Source organism: Colobus angolensis, unplaced genomic scaffold, assembly GCF_000951035.1.
Source record: "Colobus angolensis palliatus isolate OR3802 unplaced genomic scaffold, Cang.pa_1.0 Scaffold40, whole genome shotgun sequence".
In the NCBI taxonomy this organism is placed as follows: Eukaryota; Metazoa; Chordata; class Mammalia; order Primates; family Cercopithecidae; genus Colobus; species Colobus angolensis.
Genome location: NW_012117377.1, coordinates 3599071 through 3610962, shown reverse-complemented (window position 1 = coordinate 3610962; position 11892 = coordinate 3599071). Strand labels below are relative to the sequence as shown.

At 37.8% G+C, this 11892-nt stretch overlaps 1 protein-coding gene across 1 annotated transcript in view; it reads right to left on the bottom strand.

Moving 5' to 3' along the window:
- WDR64 (WD repeat domain 64) overlaps positions 1–11892 on the bottom strand; it is a 170317-nt gene that overhangs the window by 57745 nt on the left and 100680 nt on the right. The window contains exons 13-14 of the mRNA XM_011955769.1: positions 11147–11322; positions 3384–3560 (exon numbers count right to left, since the gene is read on the bottom strand). Of these exons, the coding sequence (XP_011811159.1) occupies positions 3384–3560; positions 11147–11322 (353 nt within the window). The remainder of the gene's footprint in view (positions 1–3383; positions 3561–11146; positions 11323–11892) is intronic.

Sequence of the window (11892 nt, the reverse complement as noted above, 5' to 3'; positions counted from 1 at the left end):
AACATTGTGGAAAACAGTGTGGCAATTCCTCAAGGATCTAGAACTAGAAATACCATTTGACCCAGCCATCCCATTACTGGGTATATACCCAAAAGATTATAAATCATGCTGCTATAAAGACACCTGCACACGTATGTTTATTTCAGCACTATTCACAGTAGCAAAGACGTGGAATCAACCCAAATGTCCATCAATGACAGACTGGATTAAGAAAATGTTGCACATATACACCACGGAATACTATGCATCCATAAAAAAGGATGAGTTTGTGTCCTTTGTAGGGACATGGATGCAGCTGGAAACCATCATTCTCAGCAAACTATTGCAAGAACAGAAAACCAAACACCGCATGTTGTCACTCGTAGGTGGGAATTGAACAATGAGATCACCTGGACACAGGAAGGGGAACATCACACACCAGGGCCTATTGTGGGGTGGGGAGAGTTGGGAGGGATAGCATTAGGAGATACACCTAATGTAAATGACGAGTTAATGGGTGCAGCACACCAACATGGCACACGTATACATATGTAACAAACCTGCACGTTGTGCACATGTACCCTAGACTATAAAGTATAATTTAAAAAAGTAAAGAAAAATGAGTATGTGTACACCCATGTTCATGGCAACATTGCTATTAATAGCAAAAAAGTGAAAGCAACCCAGGTATTTATTGATGGATGAATGGGTAAACAACATGTGTTCTATGCATACAATGGAATAACGTTCAGCCTTTAAAAGGAAGGACGCTGTGACATACGCTACTCATAGACGAACCTTGAGGACATCATGCTAAGTGAAACGAACAGTCACAAAGGACGAATACCATATGTTTCTGCTTATATAATATACCCAGTGTAAGTTAATTCATAGAGATGGAAATTAGAATGCTGGTTGTTAGGAGCTGGAGGGAAGGAGAAATAGGGGGTTATTGTTTAATAAACAGAGTTTCAGTTTTGCAAGATGAAAGCGTCTGGAGATGGCTGGGTGATGAAGGTTGCACAACAATGTGAATGTATTTAATGTCGCTAACGGTACACCTAAAACTAGTCTAAGTGGTAAATATTACTTTGCGTGTATTTTACCACAATTTTAAAAAAAAGGAAGATGAAGATCTCTATGTACAGTTTATAATGGTCTTAAATAGATTATTAAATAAAGCAGGGAATACAGGGATGTAAAGAGTATTCTTTCATTTGCTTAAGAAGGTGGAGAGGGAACCAAGTATTTGATTATATTTTTTAAAAACAGCATGGAAACATAAACCAAAAACTTAAAAAGTTAACTATAGGTTAAGGAGAGAACAAGGTGGAAAAGACAGGAATACAATAGACTTTGTTTTGTAGCTCAGAATAGAACTTGTTTTGTAATTTGATCTTAGAAGTATTGAAATGTTTTACATAACAATAAAACAAAACTGAATTTTGAAAACTCAATACATTTGAAAAATGAAGCAAACTTAACCATATATAGAGTTGGTGGTACAAGGAATTATTTTAAGCAATTTTAAAGCACAGTAATTTGACAGTACATTCCACATGCTATACACCCTAAGGACAAAAAGAACTGCAAAAAAAGCAAGATTCTGAGCTGTGTCAGGTATCATGTTCCTAGAAATTTTATTGTTTTCTGAAACTAGAATATAATGTAATGTACAATGATAGCATATAAAATGACATAAAGAACCTGTATATTATGTAGAAGAATATATTATATAAATAATAGCATAAAGCAAATAATGATGCTTATAGCATTAGAAATCAAAATTTTCTGAGAGAAAGATATAAAATAAAATGAAATTAGTAAAAGCCATATAACCTTACATTTGAATTGGGAATATCAGTGCAAAATAGTAGTGCATTTTCCCTTAATGTGTTTTCTTAGCTGTCTATTGAAAAAGTCTAAAAATAAGAACCAACCTAGTGGCAGTGGGCAGCTCTAGAACCCAGGTTGTGGTTTTTAAAATACTATTTCTCACTGAAAAGAAGTAGAATATATTGGAGAAATAGTGGATTTTAGCTCTGGAAAGAAATGTACAAGATGAGCCTGGATCATCTTGTCATACCTGGAAGCTATCCAGAGCTTCTGAGGTCACATCAGAGCAACTCAGGAGCTTACAGAGGCTCCAACCAGTTTCAGATGGGACAGTTTTGGCATCAAGAATAATAATGACAAATTAAATGGACTGAAACACATCAAGAACATTTAAATTTGTGAGTCAATAATGATATTAAATAAACAAAATTCACAGACCACCTTTGGAAGATGCTAGGAAACCTATTCACTTTAAAACTGATAAATATAAGGAGCAAAACATCAATTAGTTTGCTTTCCTATATAAACTGTAACTCAGTGTAACCAAATATTTGATAAAGGAGAGGTTTTCTTTAAAGACACGTTCCAGTAGTAAATGAAGCAGAAAGGCAGCATGGCAACTTTGAATGAAAATAATAGACCTAGGTAATGATCATCAATGACTGCTAAGATACAAAGAAAAAGACAACTGGTCATTATGAGAATCTTGATGGAATACAGGACAGCACCTATGAAGGAGTCTTGCTTAAAAAAAAAAAAAAAAATTCCATGTTGTAGTCAATTAAGCCACCAGATTAACTACCAAATTGCAGGAAGTACAGCGGAATTTCTTAAATAACACCACGAGGGTGCAATCAGCAAAATCTAGAAAGTGGAAAACTGTGGCGTCAACTGTCCAGTTTCTTCAGGACATAAATTGCAAGGAGAGAGAAAAAAAAGATATTTAACAGATTTTTCCAACCAAATGCAACAAATAGACCTTGTTTGGATCTTGGTTGTTGAAACCAATTATAAGAAAGAAATTATAAGGATATCTGGAAAATTTGAACACTGAATGAATATGTGATGAGATTAACAACTTCTTACAAATTATTTTTAATATATTTTAGAAAATAATGGTATTATTTTTGAAATAGTCATTATTGTTTAGAGATATATACTGAAATATAAAGGGATGAAATGACATAATGTTTGAGATTTGCTTCAGAATCCATTGGTGGGCCAGACACGGTGTGTTATGCCTATAATCCCAGCGTTTTGGGGGGCTGAGGCAGGAGGGACACTTGAGCCCAGGTGTTGGGGTCTACAGTGAACTATGATCATACCACTGCACTTTAGCATGGGCAACAGAGCAGGACCCGGTCTCAAAAAAAAAAAAAAAATCCATTGGTGGTGGTCATGGTGAAGAGCTGGGAATAAAGAATAAGTTTGGCCATACACAGAAAATTTTTGAAGCTGAGCGATAACACATAGAAGCTCTTTGTATTATTTTCTGTACCTTTATATATGTTTGTAAATTTCCAAAACAAAAAGCAAAAGTTAGAAAGAAACCAAGAGAGGAAACTTACATTAGGAGGTTGAGAAACATTCCTCTCAACTATTAACTCGACATCTGGGAAAGGAATAGCCATGTTCCTATCTCTAGTAGACATTCTCAGATGCACAGCATGTTTCCCATCTTGTAGGAAAGGCACAACATCGGGCAGCTCCCAGATCACCATGAGGTAAATATCATCTTCCTTACCCTTTAATAGAAATCCAGTGAGTATATGAAAAGTTCAATTAATTATTTTATTTTGAACTGTTTTAAACAGATAGAGAAAATAGAACCTACACTGATGTATCCACCATCTAGCTTTACCAAATCTTCAGCCCCATCTGTTCCTTGCTTATTAATATAATTCCTCTTTCTTCCCTCCATAGAGTAACCAGTAATGTGAATATGATGTTAGTCATGAAAGTTTTAATATTTCTACATATACATACATATACGTTCTGCATATATATGATAGTGCTTTCAAACTTTAAGCCATTTTATGAATGCTGTCCAACTATATGGATTCTTCTTCAACTTTCTTATTTCACTCAATAGGATGCTTTTGAGATTTATACAAGTTATTTCATGGAACTCCAGTTTATTTATTTTAGACTGCTTTATCGTATTATATAAACATACTACAATATATTTATCCATTCCCCTATTGACGGATGTTCAGAGTGCCAATTTGGTACTGCTTTCCTTTACAGACAGGCGGCACAGTTTCTACAGCATATATCTGGGGTAAAATTACCTAACTATAAGATATGCACATCTTCAAGTTTACTAGCTATCACCAAACCACTTCTCTAGGTAGTGTTTAGCTATGTTCACTCTCACCAGGAGTAGATGAGAGTTCCCCTTTCTTCATATTCTTGCTAACACTTGATATTATTTGATTTTCTTAATGTTTTGCCTGATGAGTATGAAATGGGACATTTTAAAACTAATTTTTAATACCCTTTCAAATAGGAAGACAGGAAGTCAAATTGTCTCTATTTGTAGATGACACGACTGTATATTTAGAAAACCCCATGGTCTCAGCCCAAAATCTCCTTAAGCTGATAAGCAACTTCAGCAAAGTCTCAGGATACAAAATAAATGTTAAAAATTCACAAACATTCCTATGCACCAACAACAGACAAACAGAGAACCAAATCATGAGTGAAGTCCCATTCACAATTACTACAAAGAGAATAAAATACCTAGGAATACAACTTACAAGGGATATGAAGGACCTCTTGAAGGAGAACTACAAACCACTGCTCAAGAAAATAAGAGAGGACACAAACAAATGGAAAAACATTCCATGCTCATGGATAGGAAGATCAATATTGTGAAAATGGCCTTACTACCCAAAGTAATTTATAGATTCAATGCTATCCCCATCAAGCTACCATTGACTTTCTTCACAGAATTAGAAACAACCACTTTAGATTTCATATGGAACCAAAAAGAGTCCATACAGTCATGACAATGCTAAGCAAAAAGAACAAAGCTGGAGGCATCACACTTCCTGACTTTGAACTACACTACAAGGCTACAGTAACCAAAACAGCATGGTACTGGTACCAAAACAAACATGTAGACCAATCGATTAGAACAGAGGCCTCAGAAATAATGCCACACATCTACAATCATCTGAACTTTGACAAACCTGACAAAAACAAGCAATGGGGAAATGATTCACTATTTAATAAATGGCGTTGGGAAAACTGGCTAGCCATATATGCAGAAAACTGAAACTGGACCCCTTCCTTACACCTTATACAAAATTAACTCAAGATGGATTAAAGACTTAAATGTAAGACCTAAAACCATAAAAACCCTAAAAGAAAATCTAGGGAATACCATTCAGGAAATAGGCATGGGCAAAGACTTCATGACTACACCACCAAAAGCAATGGCAACAAAAGCCAAAATTGACAAATAAGATCTAATTAAACTAAAGAGCTTCTGCACAGCAGAAGAAACTATCAACAGAGTGAACAGGCAACCCACAGAATGGGAGAAAATTTTTGCAATCTATCTATCTGTCAAAGGGGTAATATGCAGAATCTACAAGGAACTTAAACAAATGTACAAGAAAAAAACAAACAACCCCATTAAAAAGTGGGCAAAGGATATGAACAGACACTTCTCAAAAGAAGACATTTATGCGGCCAACAAACATATGGAAAAAAGCTCATCATCACTGGTCATTAGAGAAATTCAAATCAAAACCACAATGAGATACCATCTCATGTCAGTTAGAGTGGCAGTCATTAAAAAGTCAGGAAACAACAGATTCTGGAGAGGATGTGGAGAAAGAGGAATACTTTTACACTGTTGGTGGGAGTGTAAACTAGTTCAACCACTGTGGAAGACAGTGTGGCAATTCCTCAAGGATCTAGAACCAGAAATACCATTTGACCCAGCAATCCTATTATTGGGTATATACCCAAAGTATTATAAATCATTCTACCATAAAGACACATGCACACGTATGTTTACTGCAGCACTATTCACAATAGCAAAGACTTGGAACCAACCCAAATGCCCATCAATGATAGACTGGATAAAGAAACTGTGGCCCATACACACCATGGAATACTATGCAGCCATAAAAAAGGATGAGTTCATGTCCTTTGCAGGGAAATGGATGAAGCTGGAAACCATTATTCTCAGCAAACAACACAGGAACAGAAAACCAAATACCACATGTTCTCACTCAAAAGTGGGAGCTGAAAAATGAGAACACATGGACACAGGGAGGGGAACATCACACACCAGGGCCTTTTAGAGGGTGGGGGATAGGGGAAGGATGGCATTAGGAGAAATACCTAATGTAGGTGACGGGTTGATGGGTGCAGCAAACCACCACGACATGTGTATACCTATGTAACAAACCTGCACGGGCCAGGTGTGGTGGCTCACACCTGTAATCCCAGCACTTTGGGAGGCTAAGATGGGTGGATCACAAGGTCAAGGGATCGAGACTGTCCTGGCCAACATGGTGAAACCCCGTCTCTACTAAAAATACAAAAATTAGCTGTGCTTGGTAGCATGCACTTGTAGTCCCAGCTACTCGGGAGGCTGATGTTGCAAGAGGAGAATCGCTTGAACCCAGGAGGCAGAGGTTGCAATGAGTCATGATCATGCCACTGCACTCCAGCCTGGTGACAGAGCGAGACTCCATCTCAAAAAAAAAAGAAAAAGAAAAAAACCTGCATGGTCTGCACATATATCCCAGATCTTTTATAAAGTGTATAAAAACTACTTACCACTATTAAAAAATTTTTTTTAAACTGTGTTTTAAACATATTAGTTATATTAACCATTAATAATATTTCCCTGACTATTGTGAGTTGAACATTTTTTCATGTGTCTGCAAGCCATTTGGATTTCCTTACCTGTCCTTTGTTCATTTTTCTATTGGGCTATTTGTGGGGGGGTTTTTTTCTGCAGTTTGGGGGGTTCTTTACATATCCTGGTTTCTAACCCTTCTTCAGTTAGCTGGGGTGCAGTGGTCTTTTCACTGTCTGTGACTTGTCTTTTCATTTTGTTTTTTAAAACCAGCTTTTATTTTTAATTTGAACATAATCATGATACCTTTGCCATATCCCATCTGTGGATGTGGTATATCTCTCTATTTATTCAGATTCTTTTCACATCCTTTAAGATTTATTTCCACAAAACTTTTGTATAGTTCTTGCTATGTTTATTTTGGGTACCTTATACTTTTGTTTGCTAGTGTGATGTGATCATTTATTCCACCTGTGCTATGTTTATGTTTTCTTTCGTGAGTGTGTGTGACAGTGCCTTGCTCTGTCACCCAGTCTAGAGTGTAGTGGTGCTATTTTGGCTCACTGCAATCTCTGCCTCCCAGGCTCAGGTGATCCTCCCACCTCAGCCTCCCAAGTAGGTGGGACTACAGGCACGCACCACTACATCCAGCTAATTTTTGTATTTTTTATAGAGATGGGGTTTTGCCATATTGGCCAGGATAGTCTTGAACTCCTGGCCTCAAGCAATCTGCCTGCCTTGGCCTTACAAACTGCTGAGATTACAGGCGTGAGCCACTGTGCTGGGCCATATTTGTATTTTATAACTGGTTATTATTGATGAGAGGCCATTAATTTTTAATTTTTGAATTGTTATATGGGAATAAAAGTCAAAATTTTAAGGTCAATCATTTTGCTTGCAGAACAGGACTCTTTCTGTGTTGAAGAGCAGTTATGGAAAAGTGGAGAGAATATTGGCCTAGGAGTGAAGACAGCTGGTTTGTAGTCTTAGTTCTTATAGGACCTCAGGCAAGGTACATACCTTCTTTGGCCCTATTTTTCTTTGGCCCTAATTTTCTTATTTGCAAAATTAGGACTTTAGCTAGTTGATGGATAAAAGTCCTTCCATTTTTTAAACTTTGATTTTAGGTGTTGCCCTAAGGCCTCTGTTATTTCATATCCATGTTAATTTAAAAGTATGGGCTAATATTACTCCTGCGTACTGGTGGAGTCTTTGTTTAGAGTTTGTGCCATTGTGGGACAGAAGGAATGAATCTCAGCAGTATCTCAAGAGTGACCAGGTATTTACACTGAGTAATTGCTTAGTTAGATTTATGTGCCTACCTGGTGGTATGAGGTAGTGACAGTGGTTTAGTTTTTTTGTGTCTTTTTGAGGCAGTCTTGCTCTGTCGCCCAGACTGGAGTGCAGTGGTGCAATCATGGCTCACTGCAACCTTGACTTCCCAGGATCAAGCAATCCTCCCACCTCAGCTCCCTAAGTAGCTGAGACTACAGGTGTGTGACACCATGCCTGGCTAGTTTTTATATTTTTTTGGTAGAGATGGCATCTCACTATGTTGCCCAGGCTGGTCTCAAACTCCTAGCCTCAAGTGATCCTCCTGCCTTGGCCTCCCAAAGTGCTGAGATCACAGGCATGAGCCACCACACCCGGCCCAACAGTGGTTTTTAACAGGCTTAACCTCTTAACCGGTTTCAATAGAATCTCCTATGACAGTGGCTCTCAGACTTTCTGAATTCACAGAGCAGTAGAATTTACAAAACACCTTTTGAAGATTGACCTAGAGTTACTCACATTCAATTTTACTAAGTGAGGACATGAGGGAGAAGGAGATGGGAAACTCTACTAATATTATTTTATGAAAAGAAAGGCTATAGTAATACAAAACAGTAGGAAAGATACAATCTTAAAATTTAAAAGAAGTAAAAGTAGCTTTGTGAAAAGTTACCCTTTTTTTCTACATTTCATCTCTACTTGGTGAAATCTTTTATCTTATATTGGAATTGGCTGGTGGGTCTTTAGGAATCAGTTATCTAGGAAAACAGCAGTTCACATAATGCTAAGAGCACTATTATGTTATTGCTTCATAAAGAAAGATCATTTACTTTAAAGGACACACAAATATAGCTATATGAGTAGATCTAAAGTACTATGGATACAAGGAAGGTAAGTAGGTGGGTCTTTAGAATTTGAATGATTTTGAGATCAATTAATCATCTTCCTGGAACCCCCCATAGTGCTTTGTTTATTATGTTAGAACAGTAATCTCTCACCAACCTATGGTTTTGTCAACAATGACTTGGGGGCAAATTTCTCTCAAATTTGCCAAAGGTTTCATATAGGCAAAATGTAGTTCTATCCCCTTAAAACTGAGATGATGAGAAGAATCCTTGTTTTCTTCTCTTGTCGTCTATGAAGCTGTATTAATAGGCCAATTTACAGTCTGCCCTCTTGTTACATGGCTTAGGAAATCATGCCCAGAATATTCAGCACAGCCATGATTTGTGCCCAGAGCGGGCAGTTGCACAAGCATTTTTCTGAGACTTGAGAAAATAAAACCAAGAACAGAAGTGTAAGAGAGATATTATATTTAAGCCATTAAGGACTGTTTGAACACTTAAAAGTACGTGATACTTTGGAGACCCTTCGCAGCTCATACAGCTCATAATGCATCAGCAATGTTTCCTGAATAACTGAATGTGATTACTGAAGCAGATTTTGGCTTTTTGGTTTGGTAGGGGGTGGGGGGGGGTTGTTTGCTTTTTTGTTCGTTTGTTTTTGTTTTTAAGGCAGCTGGGAGTCTAGGAAGATAGAGGTTTGGTTTATCTTTCCTCCATTCCACTCTCAGCTCCAACTTCCACCTGTCCACCTTCCAGTTTCTGGTGCAAACAGAGAAGCAGGGTTTGGAATTTAGGGAAAGAAATTTATTATAAAGCTTGTTCCGTTTTTAGCTGGAAAAAAAAAATGTCCTGGCTACCCGATTAGTCTGACAACCATCCCACCACACAAGCTTCTGAGGCACTTTGTAAAAACACTCACAACACTTGTAATAGGGGGATCAGTGCAACTCCTATTAAATTATGAATTTCATGGTGAAAGGGAATATCGTTCTGGAACATGGTAAATATTTGGTAAATGGTCATTGAAAAAATGAATGAATGAAAGTATTCTAGAAAATAAGTATGTTAAATCAAATTATTTTATTTCAAATAGGCAGATTTAGTAAATAATAATAATAATAATTAATAATAATAAATAAGTACACTCTCAACATTATATTATAAAGCTGCCCGCTCCAACATTGGTAAAAGTTCTCCAAATACTGCTCATAAATTTACTGTTGTCTACCTTAGAAGAGGTTCTTTCTTTCTTTATTTTTTTATTCTTTCCATCCTTAATGAGCACCTACTCTGAGTATGGCCAAGAATACAAATATAAATAAGAGAGGTTTTCAGTTCTTACCAAGATCCATCTGCAGGTTCTAAATGCAGAACCAGAATAATCAAAGTAAAAAATGCTACAGTAGAACTAAAAACAATTTTGGTGAGTGAATAGTTCCATGCTACTTGTTGCAGCCCTCAAAAAAGGAGCACTTGTGACAACAGACATTGTCTGGTAGGAAGGGCATCTTGATGAACAATGGCACTTTATAAAGCAAAAATCAACATTTCGTTTTGTTTTAGAGTGTATTACTAAGAAATGCCTTTCTACAGTGCCATTTTGGATTGCTCAGACAAGAGAAGAGTATATTACATCAGGGAAGTTTTTTACTCCTTTTTTCCAGTTCTTAGGTCATCAGTCATCTTAAGCTGGTGCTTCATGATTGCTGTGCTATTCAAGACTTTTCTTTTTCTGGTCTTAGCTTTCAGAAGGGGAATAATAAAGGTAGTGAGTCCTTGAGTTCGAGGTGATGGGGTGAGATCCACTCAATAGCCAGGATAAATGATCCAGTCTTCATTATAAATTTGAAGAGGGCATTAGCATTCCGAGGTGGTAATAGAGTCACAGGAAAAATAAATTAGCCTACCTCAATCCTCCCCAAACAGCCCTGGGCAGATTGCATCATTAACCTTAAGATAAACAAAGCGATTTTGGTGACAAACTGGAAAAGTGACTTGAGCATCCCTGAATGCATTATGGGTTATAAGGGACAGAGCCTGCCGGAAAGCAGTTCTGCCAGTCAGTTATTCCCATATGAGGGTATAAAGCATGTCCAAGGTGGCAGCTGAGTCTAAATGTAACCTTCCTGACACCCGCCATAGGAGACCCTGACTAACCCTTCAGCGGAAGGAAGCCTGATGGGCAGCATGCGGTGACTGGGCAGGGATTCTTTTTTGCTCTTTGCTTGAACCTGGGCAAAGTTAATGAGGAGCATCACGAGAAGGTTGAGGATAAACACTGTCTTCAGCTGGCTACCAAGAGAGGAGTTACATGGGTGGGGATTATCCACTGACTTATTTGATTTTCCCAAAAAGGGCACCTGCAGTACGAATATGAAATGGGATTATAAACCTGGATCATTTTGATAGTCCCGTTGCGCTCCAAGGCCAGGACCAGGTGCTGGTGTTTTTCTTGGGCTTTGAGGAAAACGAGGCGTTGTAGGCAGTGCTCCTCCTCCTTCCAGTCTTTCCCCTCGGGCAACACTTTCATCGTCTGCCCACTGCCAAAGTCCCAGATTCTGACTGTTCCTGAGCATACAGAGAAAAGACTATGTGGGTAAAAGTGACTTAGAGAAAGCTTGGCTTTTTGCTCAGAGAAAATTCATCCGATCCAAAGCTTTCTGCCAACAATTTATCCTATATTTATTCCCTACTCAGATGGGTGAGTCTTCCCAGGCTTGCTGTGCATGAAATTTATTCCTGTATGCCTTGATTTGTCACAGGCCGAAAAAATAGAAATAAACAGGACCATGCAACGCCTTGAAATCTACCCTCAGGCTTTCCTACTAAGCTTTTGCTCTTAAGTGAGTCTCTTCTGTTTTTATTCGCCCAGCGCTTTTCAGTGTGCTAAACACGCCGTCCCGAACACGGGAATGTTCGCTACCATGCCACAATTATTATTCAAAGCGAAAGATCATTCCAGTAATCTATCACATTTCTTAATGTGCTGACATGTTTTAGGACGTTAGCTCTTATTAGATAATAAAAAGTTGGAGGGAATCCCAGTCGGTAAGAATCTGCCAAGTTTGGAGTGGTTTTGTTGGTTACGTGGGAGGAAAGTGAAAGAAAAGTATAGAGTGTTTTTCTTTTTTCTTTTTT